At 42.5% G+C, this 23924-nt stretch overlaps 1 protein-coding gene across 2 annotated transcripts in view; it reads left to right on the top strand.

The window, feature by feature from the left end:
* Positions 1-23924, top strand: part of GRIN2B (glutamate ionotropic receptor NMDA type subunit 2B) — a 439516-nt gene that overhangs the window by 408981 nt on the left and 6611 nt on the right. For both annotated transcript variants that reach the window (XM_034935408.4, XM_008969550.5), the window contains 4 exons: positions 3775-3935; positions 5712-5899; positions 8467-8705; positions 11094-23924. The exon at positions 11094-23924 is cut by the window's right edge and continues 6611 nt beyond it. In XM_034935408.4, the coding sequence (XP_034791299.1) occupies positions 3775-3935; positions 5712-5899; positions 8467-8705; positions 11094-12950 (2445 nt within the window). In that variant the 3' untranslated portion in view covers positions 12951-23924. The remainder of the gene's footprint in view (positions 1-3774; positions 3936-5711; positions 5900-8466; positions 8706-11093) is intronic.

The raw sequence follows: 23924 nt of genomic DNA, 5'->3' as shown, positions 1-23924 counted from the left end.
CAAGACCAGCACTTCCCTTCTTCCCAGTACTGACTGCTTGGTTTTTCTGATTATTTTGATTATTATTATATTATTATTTATTATTTTTTTGGAGACAGGGTCTTGCTCTGTCACCCAGGCTGAAGTGCAGTGGCACAATCTTGACTTACTGCAACCTCCACCTCCTGGGCTCAAGCAATCCTCACACCTCAGCCTCCCAGGTAGCTGGGACTAGAAGTGCATGCCACCACGCACGGCTAATTTTTATATTTTTGGTAGAGATGGGATTTCACCATGTTTCCCAGGCTGGCCTCAAACTCCTGAGCTCAAGCAATCCACCCACTTTGGCTTTGCAAAGTGCTGGGATTACAGGCGTGAGCCACTGCACCCAGTCCGATTATTTTCATTTGAAGGATGCCTTAACTATATAAGTCTTGCTATGTTATTATCTAATTCCTTTAGTGTTTTAATAGCTTTAATTTATTTTCAAATACTTCTTCCCAGTCGGTGGCTTATCTTTTTTATGATTTTAACTGCATCTTTCAAAAAGTTCTTCTTTTTATGAACTCCAATTTATCGTTTACCTTTTTTGGTGGATTGTGCTTTTGGTGTTGTAGCTAAGAAATCTCTGTCTAACTCAAGATTACAAATATTTTCTCCTATATTTTCTATAAGTTTTATAATTCTAGTATTTACGTTTTAGATATATGATCCACTTTAAGTTCTGTGTATCTTATGAGGTGTGAAATGAAGTTCCTTTTTAGCAAACAGATGTCTAATTATTCCAACACCATTTGTTAAAGGCCATCCTATCTCCACTGAATGGCCCTTGCACCATATATGTGGGGATCTGTTAGTGGGCACTCTATCCTGTTCCAATGATCTGACTGTACGCTAATGCCACACTCTCGTGATTACTGTAGCTTTATAATGAATCTTAAAGTCAGGTAGTGTAAATCCTTTAACTTTTTTTTTCATTTTTCAAAGTTATCTTGGCTATTCTAGACCCTTTATCATTTCTTTAGCTTTATATTTATTCAGGGATACAATTACAAAACAGGATTTAGAAATCTAAAAATAATTTAAAATTAAAAATTAAAGAGCTGTATGAAAACTACCTATAATGTAGCTTCATCAGGAAGTGAGGCCCTCTGGGCACTGGATTCCATTTAGTTACCATAAAATTGTTGCATATACCTTGCATGGATTGCCATTTTTTCAGAAAAATTAAAGTGTAATCATTTATACCAGAATTCTATTGGACATGATTGCAATTTTCACTGATGTTTCAGAAAATACCTTGGGCCCTAGAGTATCTTAGTCATTATAAACATCAGTTGTCATTGTCCTAGTATTGTGGGGAATCACTGATTAAAGGGAGTTAATTAGTTGTATTGCTATCTACCATAGTTATTTACTCTAATTTTGATTTGAGGAATATCTTTCTTCAAACATCTGAAGTGTTGTATTTGATAGTGATATGCAAAGCATTCTGGTGTCTGTCTCTTCCAATAAAGCATATCCCTATTTACTTTAAGCTTGCTATCTGCTGGAGACAGTGAGGAGTGACTATTAATTAGGCGAATTGAGCTCTGATCTGTTAGCTATATCAATGCCACTGTGTGATGTGGAGCAAATTACTTACCCTCTTTGGGTTTCATCATTTGTAAAATGAAAGGTTTGGGCTAGTTAACCCTGAGTGGCTCATTTGGCTGTAGATTTTTCTTACTCTTTTGTAGTGTCTTTATCCACTTAAAAATTATAACCCCTTTCAAAATAATCAGACGAAAACTTTTAATGTCAAAAAGCCCTGTGATGAGTCAGAGAGGGAGCTTTCTCAGTCAGGAAGTAGTAGTTGTTTGGTGCATCACAGATTGCCTAACACCACTGCATGACTCTAGTTTTAACCATGGCCAGCACTGAGCAATTAAGATGGCATTTATGGCTCCTGGTGCTGAGATATTTTGTGGCCCATGGAACTCCCATATTCTAAGAAGGAAAAGAATTACTTCTAATCCCAGGCAATCCCAAAGCTTCAGAGTTCTCCTGAGTTGGCAGGTTAGATTTTCAAATGTATCTCCAAAGTAAATGGTACTATTACTTAAAACCAAGAGGACTTCAAATATCTTCATTGTCGTTCTGATGCCAAAGCACAGCACAGCTACAATGATCATTGCTGTACTAATAGAATAAGAAGCTTAGAGAGCGGGTTTACTAGGAAATGCAGAATAGAGACACAAATTAAAAATAATATAAGAGAACATTTATTGGGCACTTACTGTGTGCCAGGTGCTGTGCCAAGCACTTTATTTTTGAGACGGAGTCTCGCTGTGTAGCCCAGGCTGGAGTGCAATGGCATGATCTCAGCTCACTGCCTGCTCTGCCTCCTGGGTTCATGCCATTCTCCTGCCTCAGCCTCCGGAGTGGCTGGGACTACAGGTGCCTGCCACCACGCTCGGCTAATTTTTTGTATTTTTAGTAGAGACGGGGTTTCACCGTGTTAGCCAGGATGATCTCGATCCGCCCGCCTCGTGATCCGCCCGCCTCGGCCTCCCAAAGTGCTGGGATTACAGGCGTGAGCCACCGTGCCCGACCGCCAAGCACTTCTTATGCATTATATTAGTTAATCCTCACAACATTCTTGAAAACTAGGCATTATCATCTCCTTCTTACAAATGAGGACAGGATGCACAGAGCGTTTATGCTACTTGCCCAAGGTTACACAGTGGTAAGTGGCAGAGCTGGTCTTCAATCCGTATCTGTTTCAATCTAGAGTTTAAACTCTTAATTATGACATCAGAGACTAGCTAGCACATTTAGAGAGTAATTGCATGTGTAGGATTACAGTGATCTAAACAAAGAATAACAGGTTCTGATGGGTCACTTTGGGGTAGACCTGATGGAAGAAAGAATTCACAGAAGATTTCTTGAAGAAATTGTTTTGAGTTTTATTTTGAAACGGATGTAAATTGGCCTAGAGAGACAGATGAGTTGGCACTGAGGAGATGGACTATATGAGGCTGTGAAGATACAAATGAACAAATTTTGTGTTCAGGAAGCAACATAAAGACTTACGCATTGCAGGGTGATAGCCAGAAATAAAGCTGATGTCATAGGGATGAAAATCCAAGAGGTTTCTCTTTATTATAATGGGCACTGGAGATGTACTCTCAGTCTCAAGCAAGAAAGGGAACATAATTAAAATTGTCTTTGATTGTACAGTTTATCCTACAACTCATGTGGGATAAATATGAGCTTTCAGTGCATCAGGGAAGGTCAAAAGAAAATTTCTTAGCAAAACATATTTGATACTCAACAAATTATCTTCAGGAGTACCACATAGCTCACCTCACTAAGGCCCTATGGACAAAATAGTGCAACGACTGTGTATTTAGGCCTTTAAGAGGCCTGAATACAGATTTTACATATTTTTTTAGAAAGAAAGGTGACTAGTCCACCGCAATTAAGCCACCAGCACATTCCTTTGGCCTATCAACACTGGTATTGTGTAGTGTACATAAAAGGAACATAGAAGGGTTATAGATTAAAGTCAGGGTTGGGCAAATAGAAATCTCTCAACAATATGTACTAAATTGAATTGAAGTCTGCTTTCAGATAGCAATTGCTGCTCTTGAGTGAGGGCTAATGTATTCGGTGAATTATAGTTGGGTCCCTTCCATTATAAATCCACTAATGCTAACTTACTTAATGTCTCTTCACATTTTCTAAAATGACTTTTCTCTCTCTCTCTCCCTCCATCTCCCGCTCTGTCTCTATCTGTCTTTCTCTCTCCAGTTCCAGAGACCTAATGACTTCTCACCCCCTTTCCGCTTTGGGACCGTGCCCAACGGCAGCACAGAGAGAAATATTCGCAATAACTATGCAGAAATGCATGCCTACATGGGAAAGTTCAACCAGAGGGGTGTAGATGATGCATTGCTCTCCCTGAAAACAGGGTAAGAACTGCTTCCAAGCTCAGAGTCCTTGATCTGTTTCTCACATTTATTAAGCATACTATTGAATCACATGCACTAGGTATACCATGCTTGGTATCATAAAATGTTAAAGAAGACCTCATTTGCTCTTTACGGATTTCCAAGTTAAATTTGATCGTATCATTTAGACCAGTGTACAAAGATTCCTATGCTATTACTTCTATGTATTTTTTTTACAAATTATTTTCTAGTTGCACTAATGTAACCATGAAATAAGAGTGAAATAAATGTAGAAGTTGGAGGGCAGAGTGAAGGATAAGGTATTTGTGCCGTGTATGAAATAAAGACCTGTTGTCCAAGAGGTGAAAATTATGGTTCTGGTGTCTTATGGACAAGGGAGAAAGTGTAAATGTTTTTAGATAATTAACAGTAAGAATGCGTTGACTGATCTCCAGTGCCAGCTTGTGTTAACATACTCTGTCCTCTAGGGAGTGTTTGTCCATTCATAGGAGTTCATGACCTACACATGTGTTGGCTTGCACAGTCCCAGCCACACTGGTCCCTTTGTTCATTTGGCCTCCACAAGCCACAGCTATGGAAGATAATGGATAACGGAGCATTATAGGTGTTGGGATTTGGAGGTCAAGGGGTCTCGTAGCTGATTTTCTTTGTTGTATGATGACTAACAGCACTTGGACCTTGTCTCAACACCCTTGTAGCTCCAGGTCTGGAAAAGGCACCTAGATACATGGTTACTTAAAATACTGTTAGATTCTATTTTATCACCATAAATACAGTCACAGAAGATTTCAGAAGATGGAATTTGAGCTTGAAGGTAGGGCCACTTTGGGTAATCTGACCACTGCTAAACCCACTGTTCTCATTCATGTCAGGGCTTTGGTTTTTTGGTGTTCCCCTTTCTATCGGGTACCTAACAAGGTGACTTAACTAATAAAAATGAAGGGAATAATGGTGTTGCTTTTCTTTCTTGCAGACCTCTCTATTGCCTGTAAGGCTATATCTAAATTTCTTCCTCTACCTTTGATATGTTTAAATGTTGGTTTTAAATATTGATTCATGCCTTCCTGCCCCTACGCCTGGTCTTATTCCCTTTTTTATGTATTTCTGCCTTGCAAAGCACAATACATAAAATGAAGTTCTTATATGTTTAGGAACTATATGCTGTAATTTATGTATTTGAGAGATCTGAATTCTTCTGTATTTTGCCTTCTCTTGTAGTTTCACTCATCTGCTCTTACACAAGCCTGTACTGCCACCACCTCAACCCCTCACCTCTATCCTTGTGCTGCACAACAGAATACTGGAACCTTCCTGACCACAAAAATAGCATTGCACATCTATTGAAACACAAACACCTACACTTATCCCCACTCCAGACTGTAATGAACTGAGAAATGAAAAATGTTATATAAATCTAACCCCATGCTATTTGTTGCTCGTTGCGGTGGTTACTTTTCATTATTTCTGTTATTATTTTTATTGATCCCTTTTTACTCCTTCTTCCTTTCAGACACAGTTTATGAGTTGGCTTCAGGCCCAACTTACATTCTCATCATTCCCAGTGGGAAGAAAAGAACTCCTCCTTTCAACCCAAAAGCACATAAAGAACAGCCTGGGATTTAGGCTTTAGATTCTGGCAGAGTTCCAACTTAAACCTTACTTTGAACCAATTCTCCACATAGTTTTCTGGAACCCTACTGCTTCATATTAATGGCCCCACAGGTAGTTTTGTTCTAAAATTCCTCCATTGGATTTGTTTGCTTTTTTCCTGTACAGGAAACTGGATGCCTTCATCTATGATGCAGCAGTGCTGAACTATATGGCAGGCAGAGATGAAGGCTGCAAGCTGGTGACCATTGGCAGTGGGAAGGTCTTTGCTTCCACTGGCTATGGCATTGCCATCCAAAAAGATTCTGGGTGGAAGCGCCAGGTGGACCTTGCTATCCTGCAGCTCTTTGGAGATGGTGAGTTCAAGAAAGGGAAAGTGCCCATTTGTCCTCTACTGATGGCCAGTCCAAAACATCAACCTTTCCTTTTCTTCCATTTCTTTAACCTGTGCATTTCCGGAAAAGCATTTCACAGTATATTGTGTAGTTTTCGGGTATATATTAGTTTCCTATTGCTGCCATAACAAAGTGCCATGCACTGAGTGGCTTAAACAACAGAAATGTCTTGTCTCACATTTCCAGAGACTAGACGTCTGAAATCACAGTGCCAGCAGGGTCAATCTCTTCTGGGGTCTGCAAGGGAGAATCTGTTTCATGCCTCTCCTATAGTATCTGGTGGTTTGCTGATAATTTTGGCATTCCTTATCTTGTAGAAGCATACCCCTGACCTCTGATTCATGTTCACATGGTGTTTTACCAGTGTGCATGTTTTCCCTCTGCACATGTCTGTGTCTGAATCTCCCTTTTTCTTAAGAATGCCAGTCATATTAGATTAGGGGTTCACCCTACTCTGGGATGATCTCAGCTTAATTATGTTTGCAATGACTCTATTTCCAAATAAAGTCACATCCCAAGGTATTGGGGGTTAGGACTTCAACATATATATTTTAGGGGGATTCTATAACATCTTTCAACCCATAACAAGCTGAAAGATGGCAGGGAGAGGATTGAAGCAGTTTGTCAAGGAGGTCTTTTTCTGGGTTGCAGGCTATAATCAAACCTTCAGGGATAAAGTAGGAGAACTGATATTAGATGTTTCATCCAGTCATCTCACATGTGGCCAAAATAATAGATGGAACTGTGGAAGGTCTCTGCTCTTTATGTGCCCAGAGGTAGGGCAGAGAAATAAATAAACTTGCGGCCATCTCTTCATTCTTCCTGCTCTCCCATCTTGCTCTTTCAGCTGGAAGAGGCAGAAGGCAGGGTTAGGGTCCTCAGAGGCAGACACCATCAGCCACTCCCCAGTATCATCCTGGCAGCAGACTGAACCACCAACTTGAGTTGAAAAAAATCTCATCTTCTGTTTCATTATATTCCTGTCTTCTGCATCCCTCTTCACTTTATTGTACAAAGAAACTACTGTTTCTGTTAGCATTACAGAAACTAACTCAGTTGTGGATGAGCAGCCAGACCCTAGTTGGCTTCACCAGCCATCAGCCAAGTGGCTATCTCAATTATGTCTGCAGCTTTGCTGTTAAGGATGAGATCAGAAGCAGAAGACCACAGGTGGATTTTTAGAATCCAGGTGAAGTTGTCTGCTCCACTAGTTAGGAGAATCATAGTTTGATCAAAAAAATAAGGGAAAAGTGATTTGATTAACATTGGAAACAGGAGGATGTTTTAGCTGGAGTGTTACCAAGCCATTTTGGTATAAGAGCTTCTGTAATTTTAGTGTAGCTGTCACTCAAAGGCAATAATGGAGACTGTATCCATGAGAAAGAGATGATTTGCAAAAGTTGCCAAAACTTTAGTCAGATTATGCAAGCAAAGTTCAATTTTTTAGCCAAACTAGAACTATGGGAATAGGCAATTTTCTCCATGAGATTTTCAGAATTTTGCTTGTCTAGAATTAGATGCATTCTAGGGCACATGGTTTCTTTTACTTTCCTTTTGTCTGGGACCTCTTCCTACTTCCTCCTACTTCCTAGCATCTGGTGAAGTGGAAAAAGGTCATTGAAATCTGACATGAGTTAGTGATCAAAGCACCGTTAAACAATGTGTAAAGAAGGCAAGTCTGAATTTGGGGGTCTTATTTTATCCAAGCTTACTCCTCTTTGCTCTTTATTTTCTTCAACAAGAGATCAGTAAATCTGAGGGGCCCTAGGGAATCAATCAATCTCTCTGCCCATCTCTCTCTGCTTGTCTTCTCCCTACCCAATCTGCTTTGCACAATTTTAAGGGCAATTTTCTGAATCACTCGTTTGATTATGTTATTCCCCACTGTCTATAATATAAAGTACAGAATGCTTAATCTGATACTCAGATCTTCAGCACTCTTACATCACTCTTTTTTATTCAGCTTCTTTTGCCTACTATACCTTTTTCTGTTTGAACTGTTCTGCATGCCTTTACTTAAACAAGCCTTGTGTGTTCCCACCGACCATACTATTCCTGCTGCCTGGAGTGCCTTTTAGTACAGTGTAAATTAAAATTCATCCATCCAGCATGCCCACTTCCAACTCCTACTTACTTCACGAAAACCCACTGGCCATGCCATCCACAGAATTACTGTCACCAATTTGGACTCTTGTTACCTGCAGACAGCTTGTCATTGTGATTATTTATATGCCAATTTATACAGGCTAGATAATGGAGAGCGGGAGCAACGTCCCATGTGTTCATATCGCCTGCGGTACTCACGTGAAATTTTTATTGAATGCTTACTAAGTACGTTGATGAATTAATATGTAATGGCATTAATAAGATTACTGTTAACTTTATTCATTTCCTTTCTTTTTGTCTCCTTGTCTCTTTTTCTGTCACGTATCTTTCTCTTTCTTGCTCAATACCCCTCTTTTTCCCTTTTCTCTGCTCCTTTCCTGTCTCCTCTTTTTATCCATTTTCCTTCTCTGTCCTTTCCCCAGGGGAGATGGAAGAACTGGAAGCTCTCTGGCTCACTGGCATTTGTCACAATGAGAAGAATGAGGTCATGAGCAGCCAGCTGGACATTGACAACATGGCAGGGGTCTTCTACATGTTGGGGGCGGCCATGGCTCTCAGCCTCATCACCTTCATCTGCGAACACCTTTTCTATTGGCAGTTCCGACATTGCTTTATGGGTGTCTGTTCTGGCAAGCCTGGCATGGTCTTCTCCATCAGCAGAGTAAGTGTTTTGATTTAAATGCCTAAAGCTTGTTAGGGACAGCTTAGCCTAGCACTGTGCAAAGCAGAGAGAACCAAGAGGACACTATCTCCACCCCCATGTTGCTCAAGCAAGAAACCACATCATGTATGTTTTCTCAGGAGTTTGTGTGATATGATTGCAAGTGGCTCAGAAAAGTGGGTGATACTATATTTCCTTCAAGAAACAGCTTTCTGTGTGGGATTTGGGCAGTTGGTTCTCTGTAAGAACTGACAGATCTGTCAAAATGGAAAATTTGGCTTTTTACCAAATGTCTTTCATCACCATTAGTTGGTTCTGTATAAATTGTATTAACTATCTAATCCTTTAAAAATGTACATTTCTATTTAAATAATCATATGTAACATATCTCTCTTATTTTAACATACAAAGGTATATTATTAGTTGTTTCACTCTATGTTTTAACCATGTGTTGGTTATGGAGAGTTGAAGAGCTTAACAGAACCTTTAGAAATAAGCTCTGACTCATAAGAAATTTACATTCCAGAAACTTCCCTAGTTGGAGCAAGAGTAAAACTCTTAGGTCATTCTTTATTTAGGTCTCCTCTTCATTCCTAGTCTAAAATGAGACACTAGGAAGACAGTTTTATGTATGAACAGGTCACAGGGAGAAGTTTTTTTAAAAAGTGAGCTTCTTTTGGTTTTGTTAATAAAGTGGAGAGACTAATTCATGAGAGGTGAACTCAAATGTCCTTTTAGAATGAAGGTCTAGGTTCCAGATATGGCCAACCAACTTTGACTCAAATGGACTTTTGTATTAATGAGAAAATTGATTTCTCGTTAAATTATTTCATCTTTTCATCATTTTCCTATAGTATTTTACTGATAGAGAACAATTTCTCTGTGTCCTTTCTGGCTGTGAGTTAATTCAGGCCATCAGGTGAGCTCAGAACAGGAGGCTGGAACTTGGGGTGGTGATGATCCCTGAGCCATGTTGCTTCCTTGGTAGCCCTTCCCTAAGATCTCAGATAGGGGAACACCAGAAGCCATGGGAGCTGGTGATGTGTAATAAAAACCCCATTTATAATCCTTTGACACGATCAATGCCTCTATAGAGGAAAAAAGGCTTGGAATTTTCTCTTGAGCTTAATCAGGAAGGGTTAGAAGAACTGGGAAAGTGGAATAACCTTACCTTGAAGATCTTCCATCTTGCTGATGCCCTGTGAGACAATGAGACTTACCTTGTCTAAACCTTTCTTCTTTCCCATTTCGCTACGATTCTTCTAACCCTCTCCCCTCTCATTCCCATCCACGGAGACAACTTCCCTTTCCAAATTAGTCCCATTTGTTATAATGACACAATTCAAACAACCTCTTTTCATATGCTTTCCCTAGCCAGGGGGAAAAGTTCCAAGTTTGTCCACCTTTCCAGGCAGGGAACAAGATGTGAGAAGGAGGTTGGCTTGACTTTAGAATCAAACATACTGAGCCCTCCAGGAACCCAGCCCACTGCCTCTCCTGCACGGTGTCCTTCAAAGCCCTGTACAAAGAGCTGTACACAGGGAGCTCTTGATCAATACTAATTTGTTAAGATGTTAATTATTGACGATAATATTAAGTGAGTGAGAAAGTATAAGAAGGAAAACAGGAGCTAAAGAGAGAATAAATGAGAGAATTCAACAAGGGAGTTATTTATTCCTATTTAGTACTGGCTCTTTTTCCCAATTCTTCCCTCCCACAGTGTAGAACACAGCAGGAGAAAAATCCTTCTTTGACCCCAGGGCTTGCTAATTCTCTCTTTCTGTGAATTTTGTTCATGCTTGGCTCAAGAAGAGAATTGCTCAGCTGTTATTTGGTGACCAAAATTCTAAACCTGCTTAAAATTTGTCAGAGCTAGAAAAGAGTGACAGTTGTAAGCTACTGAGCTCCCCTGTGCTTTACTGTCAGCCAGGTGTGGCCCAGCCACAGCAGAGCAACCTCAGTGTCCATAGAACATGGCCATTTATTTCCAGGAGGCTGATGATATTTTTTGCTGTGGGTTGATATCATGGCCTCATTTTTAAGATGTGAAAATCTAGGCATAGAAAACCACGGTAAGTCAACAGTGAAGCTGAGGCAAAAATGCCATATCTTATGATTCCAGTCCCTTTGCTCAAGTTACTGGGTGGGGCCATGCCCCCCCCCCCTCTGATGGCCAGGTCACTGACCTCAGCTCACCACATGACAGTCACCAAATTTAGGGGTATAAATTAGGCAAACTTCTAGCCACATCTAATAGTATATTAGACTATTCGCTTCATGCTTTCCCTTTTTCTTATCCAGTTGGAGCAATTATTGGTGGGAGAGTGTTTTTTGTGGTCATTTCTAGCCTCTCTGGAGATCTAACCTGTCCCTCCATTCTTGCTTCAGGGTATCTACAGCTGCATCCATGGGGTGGCGATCGAGGAGCGCCAGTCTGTAATGAACTCCCCCACCGCAACCATGAACAACACACACTCCAACATCCTGCGCCTGCTGCGCACGGCCAAGAACATGGCTAACCTGTCTGGTGTGAATGGCTCACCGCAGAGCGCCCTGGACTTCATCCGACGGGAGTCATCCGTCTATGACATCTCAGAGCACCGCCGCAGCTTCACGCATTCTGACTGCAAATCCTACAACAACCCGCCCTGTGAGGAGAACCTCTTCAGTGACTACATCAGTGAGGTAGAGAGAACGTTCGGGAACCTGCAGCTGAAGGACAGCAACGTGTACCAAGATCACTACCACCATCACCACCGGCCCCATAGTATTGGCAGTGCCAGCTCCATCGATGGGCTCTACGACTGTGACAACCCACCCTTCACCACCCAGTCCAGGTCCATCAGCAAGAAGCCCCTGGACATCGGCCTCCCCTCCTCCAAGCACAGCCAGCTCAGTGACCTGTACGGCAAATTCTCCTTCAAGAGCGACCGCTACAGTGGCCACGACGACTTGATCCGCTCCGATGTCTCTGACATCTCAACCCACACCGTCACCTATGGGAACATCGAGGGCAATGCCGCCAAGAGGCGTAAGCAGCAATATAAGGACAGCCTGAAGAAGCGGCCTGCCTCGGCCAAGTCCCGCAGAGAGTTTGACGAGATCGAGCTGGCCTACCGTCGCCGACCGCCCCGCTCCCCTGACCACAAGCGCTACTTCAGGGACAAGGAAGGGCTACGGGACTTCTACCTGGACCAGTTCCGAACAAAGGAGAATTCACCCCACTGGGAGCACGTGGACCTGACCGACATCTACAAGGAGCGGAGTGATGACTTTAAGCGCGACTCCGTCAGCGGAGGAGGGCCCTGTACCAACAGGTCTCACATCAAGCACGGGACGGGCGACAAACACGGCGTGGTCAGCGGGGTACCTGCACCTTGGGAGAAGAACCTGACCAACGTGGAGTGGGAGGACCGGTCCGGGGGCAACTTCTGCCGCAGCTGTCCCTCCAAGCTGCACAACTACTCCACGACGGTGACGGGTCAGAACTCGGGCAGGCAGGCGTGCATCCGGTGTGAGGCTTGCAAGAAAGCAGGCAACCTGTATGACATCAGCGAGGACAACTCCCTGCAGGAACTGGACCAGCCGGCTGCCCCAGTGGCGGTGACGTCAAACGCCTCCACCACTAAGTACCCTCAGAGCCCGACTAATTCCAAGGCCCAGAAGAAGACCCGGAACAAACTGCGCCGGCAGCACTCCTACGACACCTTCGTGGACCTGCAGAAGGAAGAAGCCGCCCTGGCCCCGCGCAGCGTAAGCCTGAAAGACAAGGGCCGATTCATGGATGGGAGCCCCTACGCCCACATGTTTGAGATGTCAGCTGGCGAGAGCACCTTTGCCAACAACAAGTCCTCAGTGCCCACTGCCGGACATCACCACCACAACAACCCCGGCGGCGGCTACATGCTCAGCAAGTCGCTCTACCCTGACCGGGTCACGCAAAACCCTTTCATCCCCACTTTTGGGGACGACCAGTGCTTGCTCCATGGCAGCAAATCCTACTTCTTCAGGCAGCCCACGGTGGCGGGGGCGTCGAAAGCCAGGCCGGACTTCCGGGCCCTTGTCACCAACAAGCCGGTGGTCTCGGCCCTTCATGGGGCCGTGCCAGCCCGTTTCCAGAAGGACATCTGTATAGGGAACCAGTCCAACCCCTGTGTGCCTAACAACAAAAACCCCAGGGCTTTCAATGGCTCCAGCAATGGGCATGTTTATGAGAAACTTTCTAGTATTGAGTCTGATGTCTGAGTGAGGGAACAGAGAGGTTAAGGTGGGTACGGGAGGGTAAGGCTGTGGGTCGTGTGATGCGCATGTCACGGAGGGTGACGGGGGTGAACTTGGTTCCCATTTGCTCCTTTCTTGTTGTTTTAATTTATTTATGGGATCCTGGAGTTCTGGTTCCTACTGAGGGCAACCCTGGTGACCAGCACCATCTCTCCTCCTTTTCACAGTTCTCTCCTTCTTCCCCCCGCTGCTTCAGCCATTCCTGTTCCCATGAGATGATGCCATGGGCCCTCTCAGCAGGGGAGGGTAGAGCGGAGAAAGGAAGGGCTGCATGCGGGCTTCCTCCTGGTGTGGAAGAGCTCCTTGATATCCTCTTTGAGTGAAGCTGGGAGAACCAAAAAGAAGCTATGTGAGCACAAAGGTAGCTTTTCCCAAACTGATCTTTTCATTTAGGTGAGGAAGCAAAAGCATCTATGTGAGACCATTTAGCACACTGCTTGTGAAAGGAAAGAGGCTCTGGCTAAATTCATGCTGCTTAGATGACATCTGTCTAGGAATCATGTGCCAAGCAGAGGTTGGGAGGCCATTTGTGTTTATATATAAGCCAAAAAATGCTTGCTTCAACCCCATGAGACTCGATAGTGGTGGTGAACAGAACAAAAGGTCATTGGTGGCAGAGTGGATTCTTGAACAAACTGGAAAGTACGTTATGATAGTGTCCCACGGTGCCTTGGGGACAAGAGCAGGTGGATTGTGCATGCATGTGTGTTCATGCACACTTGCACCCACGTGTAGTCAGGTGCCTCAAGAGAAGGCAACCTTGACTCTTTCTATTGTTTCTTTCAATATCCCCAAGCAGTGTGATTGTTTGGCTTATATACAGACAGAGATGGCCATGTGTTACCTGAATTTTGGCTGTGTCTCCCTTCATCCTTCTTGAATAAGGAGAATGAAAATTCTTGATAAAGAAGATTCTGTGGTCTAAACAAAAAAAGGTGGTGAGCAATCCTGCAAGAGCAAGGTACATAAACAAGTCCTCAGTGGTTGGCAATTGTTTCAACCAGTTTGAACCAAGAACTTTCCAGGAAGGCTAAAGGGAAACAGAATTTTCACAGCCATGATTCTTTTGCCCACACTTGGGAGCAAAAGATTCTACAAAGCTCTTTTGAGCATTTAGACTCTCCACTGGCCAAGGTTTGGGGAAGAACGAAGCCACCTTTGAAGAAGTAAGGAGTCGTGTATGGTAGGGTAAGTGAGAGAGGGGGATGTTTCCAATGCTTTGATCCCTTCTTACTTAACCTGAAGCTAGAAGAGCAGGCTTCTTCCCCCCAAAACTGATTACAACTGCTACAGAGCAGACAGTTAAGAGAAGTGAGCTTGACATTTAAGAGAAATGAGCTGCACTCCATGAGTGCAGCTCTGGAGGTACGAAAAGAGGGGAAGAGACTTGGAAATGGGAGACGGGGGCAGAGGGGGACCCTCCACCACCTCTTTGGGCCTGGCTCCCTGGGAATGTGACTTGAGCCCAGAGTGAACACTCTTGGTAGAAGCCCTTCTACCTTCCTGCAACACCTTGTTTCCCTCTCAGATTGTACCATTGAGGAATAAAAAAAGATATACATGTATAAAACTCCGGGGATGAGGGTACCGGCAGAACTGATGCTCCCTTCACTTAACATTGGAAAATTGAGAAGGGAAATGAATATGTGTCACTGCCGGTCCTGAAACTTGCGGTAGGGCTATTCTATGGGTCAGTTCCACTGTCCTGCCATCCTCCCCTACACAGGGTGGCATCCAGAGAGCCCCGGGTCTGTGTGGAAGCTTGACTGCAGGATCGCCATGTTGCACACAGGACACATAAACCAGAAAGGTGCTCATCCTCCTCTGGAAGGAAGCTGCCATGTCTCTTCAAGTCACTCCCTCTAGGGCTGATCTTCGCCCGTTTGCCCTCACTCGTGACCCTTCCTCATCCCGCCCTTGACTGCTGTCCCCAACCCTCCTCCTTGATTTTTACCTCAGTATCTTTCATTTTAAAGCCAACTGAAGGCCTTGTAAAGCTTTGTTTTCTTTCTAAAATGAACATGGGGGCAAGGGGCTGAACCTCTCACAGATTTGGAGAGAGGAGCACGGAGTGCTTTACCTTAGATAACAGGAAAGACTGAGAGAGGACAGAGGGCGTGAGGCACCTCCAGGAGGAAGAAGGCGAAGGGCCACGTAAACACTGCTTCACCCTGATTCTGTCCAGGGGTCAGGGACTCACCCCCTCATCTTCCTCTTACCTCACCCCTTTCAAACAAAAAAACCAAACCAACTAACCTAGCGAACAGCAATCTAGAACCAAGGGAGCTCTTTCAGTCTCCGCTGGCAAGAGAAATCAAGATGGTGTTTATTTCATATGTAAATATTTTGTTTTCTAATTAATTTTGTATAGATAAAGTGTTCTCTTGTGAGTATTCAGGGTGTTGGGCTGGAGGGAGTGGGGTGGGGATGGGAATGAGAGGGAAAAAGTGTTTTGTTATGGGTTTTCATTTTCCACTGGGGGAATTGTTTTGTATGGCTTTTGCTTCAGGGTGTCTGGAAAAAGTGAATGCCCATGGAGGCCACTATGGTGAAAAAGCCAGGGGAAAGTAATTGTGTCCATCTCCCCCCAGAAAACCAGTCTTCTTACTGGTTTGTGAGAAATGTTCATGCACTTTGGCCAGGGTTTTACATAGGGTTCAGTTTGGCTCTAAGCAAACCCCAGGTCTGACTCCTGTCTTCTAGGTAGACCCTAGGTTACCACATTCCACACAAAGACAGGCTGGTGGCACCATATTTCCTCTGTCAGTACCTAGGGTAGGAAAGATTCCCAAAAGGGCTTAAACAGAATTAAGGTCAAATTAACTTCCCATTCTTGGCGTGACTGAAAGGTTTCAGGAAGCTCAATCCTGAGAAATCTCCCAGCGGCCTCCTCTGATGCTGAAACAATCATCTCAGTCATCTGAGTCTTCTTTAGGACCTGGGCGCTGACTCACTCCCTACCCCATCTCCACCCTCAGAAATCAGCCTGGCAAACACACGTGGAAAAATCTCCACTAACTCTACTTTTTGAAGCATGTGATATCTGGTCACAGAGAGGTAGTGCTGGATATGTGTCTTACAAAGTTGCATGCTTTTCTAGAAAAGATGATGGGATCCACTAAAAACTCAGTGGTGAGATGATTCCCTTAGCAAGACTGCTGAAGTTAGGTTTAGACGTGGGAGGGTGGGTATGTGAGCAATGGTGCCAATAGCGGCTCTTTATTTGCCTTGTCCTCATTACTGCCATCAGGAAGGTGCTACTGGCCTCGAGCCAGGTGTTCATAATCTGGCCTTGGGTTAACCAGACAAATAGAACTTCTTTTCCTAGACTGTTGGCTTTGTGGAGGTTGGCAGCCTCTATCACAGGATAAAATTTCCAAATCCATTTACCCAGTATATTCACGACATTTTTTCCTATCCTCCCATCATAAAAGCTGTTAGCTGGATAATTTTATTTTTCTAAACTTATTTGGCCCCAATTGGTTGCTTTTCTTCAACTGGATATTTGCATTGGGACTAAGTTACTCATGGTCTGCTTAAGAAAACTTAAAGAAAGGAAGGCTGGGCATTGTTAAAATCTAGATGTTACTTAATTCCAGAATAACAAGCAAGTAAAATGCATGAGGAAGAATTCAGCTATAAGCCCAATCTATATCACAGATGGATATGAAACAACACCCAATCCATCCAAAACTGTGAGATTCCTCAGATACCCTCAGGAGCACCTAATATTCCCATGTTCTTCAGAATCCATGCTTTCTCTCTTTGTACCCTCTATCATTCCCTTCCATTGCAGAAGTGGTTGGTGAGTGTGGTCCTGTATGAACTCCTTTCAGTGGCAATGCTTAAATCTCAGCATTTCCACTGACAATAATCTGACCCTTGAATTTGCCTGAGTCGAGACTTTGCACACCCTTCAAAGTGATGCATGTACAGTGGACTTTGTTATTTCAAAATCTGTCACTGTGTATCCTCAGCCAGAACTTGGGAAACATCCTTCATGTATTTCCCTGCACTGGCCACAGCCATGTTGTGATTGAGGGGAAAATCCCAAATGATTCCATTAAATGTTGCTGGTGTCAGTAGTGCCAAAAACGCATGTATGACATGATACAGTAGGAGTTGTCTATACAGTTAAGTGACTATCACCCACCCGGTCTTCCGTGGCCATCAGGAGTTGCCCAAGGGAGAATTCTCTGCAGAGTGCTGGTCACCTGCACATGTCACTAAGAACTAGGTTTCTTTGGTTCATTTTTTTTTTTTTTTGGTCGGTTTTTAGTTAGTTAGTTCAAGATTTAGAGACAGAATAACCAGATTGTTTGGGCAATAAGCTTTTGGAAAAACTATTCCAGAACTCACTTTATTCTTTCAATCATCATCTCTCTAAAAAGGCCCTGTCATTGCTTGACACCCTGTGAATGTCTGTTTTTGTATGTTAGGAATGATTCAGATGTGTGCATAAATGATGTCACTGCAGTGATATTGATGAATGCATTCAGCATTTCCAGGGACTGTGGCCATACCTTATGTGCTCTCTGAGCCCAAAGCCATATAGGAAATACATGCTCAGTAGGCTGCTACACACTACAGCAGAGCTTTTGCTTTCTTCACTAGGGTGTCAGAGACTTTTCCTCCTGTTTAAGGAGCTCTTCATGGAGGAGAAGCAGCTGAAAAGTGAATAGTCACACTGGGATGGGTCTGGCCTTATGTATGCTATGTGGTCCATGGTGTGTTGAAGGTCCTGAAAAGGTCTTTTTCATTTCCCACCCCACTGCAACTACCGCCTTCCCACACAGATTTGTTGCTTTAGCACTGAGCTGAGCTGTCTGTCATTCGAATGAAAGTAATCCCAGGAAAGGTGACATATTAAGCCATATTAGGGATGTATACATTTAATCACCTAATTTACATTAGGAATCTCACTTCTTTTCCTGGGAATAAGTTATGATACAAGAGAAGAGGAAGGGAGCAGAGAGCACTGAGAGCAATAGAGTAGGGAACAAGGATACAGGTTCTAGATGGCAAAGACATTTAAACCATATTTTGGCCTCCACCTGCTTTTATTTAAGCCTCATGTGACACCTAAATAGGACTCCTGGTTAGGAATTATTTTCAATACACAATCATATGAGTGTATAATTTATGAATTTCTAAATTCAGTATCTTGTAGGGCAGGTTGAGAACTATGATTCTTTCCATAGAAAATAGAAGAGTGATGCTTCTCCTCCATTATATGTTACTGAGTAGGCAGCTAGAAAAATCAAATTGAATTAATGATACAATAAAATTTACTGTCATTGTCTGGTTTCTGTCCCAGTTTAATTAATCTTCCAATTAGCTGAGTTGGTCTATATCCTATAATTTCCACCTCCATAGGGGGTGCCCTGTTATCTGGTAAAAGAGCCACTTATGACCTCAGGTGCTACTTAACCTGGGGGGCAATTGTTTCTTAGGCCTAGCAGATGTTTGGGATGACACTAAAATGGCAGATTAGTCAGTCGGAGCATGTCTAATATTGATCTGAATCTAGCATTCTATTCTAGTTTGGGGGGTGGGGTTGCAGTATTGTATAAAATCATAGGATATCTGAGAACATCCCACCCTCAACTCATTCCAACCACATTGATTCAGTCACACAGTGGCCCTGTGAGCTCTATGACTTAGAAGAGATAGCCTATCTATTCCCATGACAAAGGCCCTCACCCAAAACCTTAAATTGAAAGCCAGTGCTGCTACTTTCATGCCTTGGAGAGAACTGTGAAGTTTAGGGCTTCTCATTTACAATATTGAAGCAAGAAAAAAGAATTTTGTTCAGAGTAATGGGTTAGAATAGCAGTACTGGGAATAAGTAGGGAAAGTTAGAAATCTTCCACATTTCTCTCTACATCTCTCAAGAGCTCCGTACAGTGAGTTTCTGGAGCTGCTTCATGCTTTGAATATAATTGCTGGGGTGATTATGTGGTTAAGGGCTCCTGAAAGAACTGAAGGTGAAAAGCAGAGTAGATGAGTAGAATTCCTCAGAGCCTTGGCACTCTGGTGTGTAGAATCTGTGTTTTGGAGAAGGTGAAAGAACTCAGTGCAAGAATTAAGGTACAATTAAAAAGCACAACACTAAGCCCAATTTAAACTGTTATTTTAAAGATTAGGTTTCCACACTTTAAACCTGAACTCTTTTATCGGTAATTATTTTAATGTTGTGATTTAGGGGGTGGAGCAGATTCTAGTACTATGCAGGAGAAAAAAATAAAAGCTCTCTGGTTAAATATGTGAGTTTAATTAAACCAACGTCTATTGTGCACGTACTATGTCCCTAGGCTAGTTCTGTGAATGATATAAAAGGTTTCAAAATGGAGTATATTGTACTCACGTAGAATATATGAAAGCATAAGTATAAAATATGTAAATGTATGTATAAATAGGTATGCATACATTTGTATGATTATACATGCAAGTTTAATATTTTCTGGTTTCAGGGTAGGAGTCAAAGATATCCATTATGCTATTTGAAAAAACATTGCAGAGATTCAGCTTCCCATGTCATGGCCAGGCCTGGACTTATTCTTTTGAAATTATTACACCTCCCAGAGCTAAAACTCTGGGATTTCCTCTCTAACCACAACCTTGCCTTTTCTATATCTTCCTTCCTTCAAGACCCCTCTGTTGTTCTGGTCCATAAATCCATCAGGCCTCATTGAATTCCCTCTTTGGTCTAACCCTGTATTTACCCACATTAGCAATATTCTCACCGGCAATTCCTTTTTCCTCTTGCCATCTCACTACACCAACCATGCTTAGCTAACTGCATCCCATCCCCTTGTCATTCATTGCATCCCCAAGAAGAGCAAGTCTTAAACCTATGTGAAGAGCACAAATTCAATCAATTTAACCTCACCTGAAGCCTACTCACTTGGACTTTTTAATTTCTCCAATGTTGACTCAGTGTCACATTCTGTGCTTGATAAATTTGTTTTATTTTCCTTTCATGTTCATGTCCTGTCTTTCAACAGGCAATCTTTCCTACTGTGTTCACAAGAAAATCTGATTATTGAATCCTCACATATGCTGTCCTCTCTGCCTGTAGATTTCTCTTGTCTTTCACACATCTTTTCCATCCTTTCTCCCAACCAAGTGCTCCTCTTCCCTATGCTCTGACCTCTTCTGAGGTGCTCTCCAGCCAATTGTATTTCTCTCTTTTGCATCTTTAATTCCTTCCACACATCTACCTGCAACTATCTCAAAAACACCCGTCCTACAACTATCTCTAAAGACAAATCTCTCAATCCAATTTGACTCTTGGATTTCTGTCCTATCGCTATCTTTTCACTTCCCAACTTCTCAAAAGGGTAGTCTTTCTTTCTCCACTTCCTCACCTTATGCTCATGGCTTCATCAATGGGCTACACCCTACCACTCTTCTGAAACTACTCTCAGGCAACGTTCCAATGAAGTTCTTGTTACAAAAGTCAATAGCCTTTTTTCTTTACTTACCCTGCTCTTCAACCTCATTGACAATTACCATTGGGAGGCAATACATTCTGGTTTTAATCTTAGTTCTCTGATCCTCTAACCTCATTGGTTCCTGCTCTTCCTCTTATCTCCTTAGCATTGACTTGCCATGGTATATCTGAGCTTGACCCTCTTCTTATCTTAATGCTTCTGTAGCAATCTTTCTGTCTTCTATGATTTCAATAACTCTTTGAATGAAGATGAATCCCAAATCTTCACTTTTAGCCCCTACCTTTTGCTTTTCCTTCATACACATACTTCCAGTCACCTTCTGAACACTCAACTTCATCTTGACTCAAATATCCAAAACCATTGCTGCAAACCAACATAATCAGCAAGTTCCTCCTTTTGCTTAATGGTATCACCATGTCTTCCGTCACCGAACTCAAGCTTTTCAGGCACTTTTGCCTCCTCCATTTTCTTCATCCTGCATATCTAAAGATTTGAAAAGCCTACTAATTCTTCCCCCTAAGGTTTCCAGTCTTTCCTTTTCATTCAGACCCTTCCTTCTAGTCTGGATTATTTCAGCGTCTTTTAGCATTGTTCCAATATTTTTTATTTGAATCTACTCTTGTCAGTACTCACTTCCTAAATATAAATCAGATGTCATTCTTCAGATCAAGAAACAACCTTCAGTGGGCTTCACTTGCCGTAGTCTGCCAGCAATAATTTCTTGTTACTTGACTATGTGTGTGTCCCATAATCCAGACAAGCTCAATAACATTTGTTCACCTTTCCCTACCAGCTTGTTTTCCCACTTGTGTCTTCCCTTAAACTGTTCCCTTTGTCCAAAATACTCTCCTTCCTATCTCCCATCTCACTCCCTTCTTGAATAATATCCATTCCCTCTATATAAGTCTTCAAAGACCAGAACAACTTCTTTATCTTCCATTCAGAAAATAATTTTAGGCATTTTATGAATGCCCATAACACTTTCGTTGTGTCTCCCTAGTGGCAGCTATCATGGGCCATCTTATTTCATAGGTATTTGGTTATACATCTCATCTCTCCTGCTACAGCATAAGCTCCCTGTGTTCAGGGCCATGTATTTTTAAATCTTTTTATCTCCTGTAGCACTAAACAGAGTGCCTTGTATATGAAAGGCATTAGTAAATATTTGATATTATTATAAATTATAATTGAGAAGGAGTCACTTTATTTTGCCCATTTGTATCTGCAGTAGCACCTAAGGATGAATCCCCCCAGTTTCTCTATATATATCTGCACACACAATCACATGTATATACTACATGTATACAGTTCATTATTTCAAATGGAATCTGGATGTTTCTAAGTGCTTTGTCCTTTTTCTAAGTGCTTTGTCCTTTGAAGTTGTTTTGGACTGTTTTATGGTTAGGAAAGTGTACTTGGAACACTACCTGTGTTCAAGTAAGTGACAGAGGGAGAAACTATGAAGGATATTGATCAAATTTTAGGTATCAACTTTTCAGATGCTTTGGGTAGAGCTTGTATCCAGACACTTTACTACCAAGATTGAGTCTCTAATAACCTGATCCATGCTGGGACTGATCTGTGATCCAATATTTAGCTTCTTTTTTAACACTTGCAACACCAAAAGAACCTTGTCACAGTTCTGGCTCACTAATCACACAGCCTTGTAGACCCCAGGTGGTGGTCCAACAGGACCACTGTATTTCACTACACGCTACTTCCACATTTGTGGCCTTGGGGGAACTGTCTGTGCTGGTCACCACCTTGTCTTTATATTTCATTTCTTTCCTGAGTTCTTTGGCTTCTCACCCTTTCTGAGGCTTTGTCTACAGGATCACTTCTCCAAAAGGGAGGATAAGAGTTGAGGTAATTGAGCACTTTACCTCTTATCTGTATATTTACAATGAAAATAAGTTAGGATTTGAATGAGCTGGCTCAGAGAGAATGCTAGTCTCTAAACTACTCCTTTCTCTGTAAATATAAAGGGATTCATTACCTCAGGGGGAGACAACATCACTTCTGACCTTATGGCCCTCCCTTATCCTCTGGTCCCTGTATTCTTGAAGCCCTGTTAACCCTTCCTCCTCCTCTCTTGCCTCTACTTAGCAATCTATCATTCTTTCTAGCCAGTGTCAGTCTCTGTCCCTCTGAAGAAACTCTTGGAGCTCGTACTGTCCTTTCACTTCAGCTGCTCTGGTAACCGATAATGTTTCCGTTCCTTCTCCTGGCCAGCCTTCTCTGTAAATCTCATTATGCCATTGGCTATGAATTATTCCCCTTTGGGAGGCATCTTCTGCCACTGTGTGCTAATTTAAAGCATACTATAGAGAACTGAACTCAAATAAGTTACAGGCAGTGACAAGTCTCTTTTTTTAAAAAAAGCGAAGAAAGTCCACTCTTCATTGAGACAGGAGTGGGTAGGACAATTATTATTGGCAAGGTAGGGCAAAACTTGTGACAACTTGGGAGATACCTAGTGAAAATTAAAATATAAGTCTAGAGAGATAATTTTGCTCTTCAAAAGTCCTATTGGGTCTAGATAGCCTTGCTCCTGAAAATGAGAATAGTTAATATTTTAGAGAAAAACCCATTTCATTATACTATGAGACTTTTTTTTTTAGCTGATGAAACAAATCATCTGGTAAACAGCTGGTGGGAGGGTAGGAAGATAGCCATCCTCATGAAGGACGTTCATGAATCTCATTTGGGCCAATAAATGGACCAAAATTCTAGGCATTTTAGCCATGAACTGTTCATGTCAATTATTTTGCCTACAAATACCCATAAAAGGAAAGGGAGGATATGAGGAAGGAAAAGAACAGGAAGTCTACACTGGAGCTTCCTTTTGTGTCACCAATAAAGCCAGAAGCTGACATGTGAGGCACATGGTTCCCCCTTGGTTACTGGCTTCAATGATAGCTTTGGAAAGTAGGGAACCTTGAAAGAGCAAGGACCAAAGCTGAGATGAGTGAGGAACCTGAATGCAACCTTATATGTGAAGTCCTGATATCCACAAGGAACCTGGCCCCATGTCATTCCTGCCCAGGTCCTTCAGATTACAGCACCCAAGGAGCCCTTGATCATCACCCTGGGCAGAGGGAGTGACTTATCACACCACCCTTACCCACAGAATTTAGGCCACCAGGCTGTGACTCCATCTGTCCCCCTTGCAGTAAGAGATTCATAGTCTCTGAAATCTGACAGGAGAACAGCGTCAGGGGAAGAGGCTACAGGAATGCGAATTTGTTGAGCTGCCTGCTCCTCTAGGATAAGTATATTACCTGTTTCCAGAGGGGATTGTTTTGTTTTTCGAAATGAAACAAAACATGCCTGCCTAAAACTTCAGCCCTATTCAGAACAGTCTTGCAGTTAACTGTCATTGTCACATTTTAATTGTAATTGATTTTCTTTTGAAATCAATGGCTATTTTAATGCTCCCTTTGACCATGACATAAGAACCCTCTGCAAACCAGAGACCTGG

Source organism: Pan paniscus, chromosome 10 (assembly GCF_029289425.2).
Source record: "Pan paniscus chromosome 10, NHGRI_mPanPan1-v2.0_pri, whole genome shotgun sequence".
NCBI classification, from domain to species: Eukaryota; Metazoa; Chordata; class Mammalia; order Primates; family Hominidae; genus Pan; species Pan paniscus.
The sequence above is the reverse complement of the archived record's forward strand: the minus strand, read 5'-3'. Positions and strand labels throughout refer to the sequence as shown.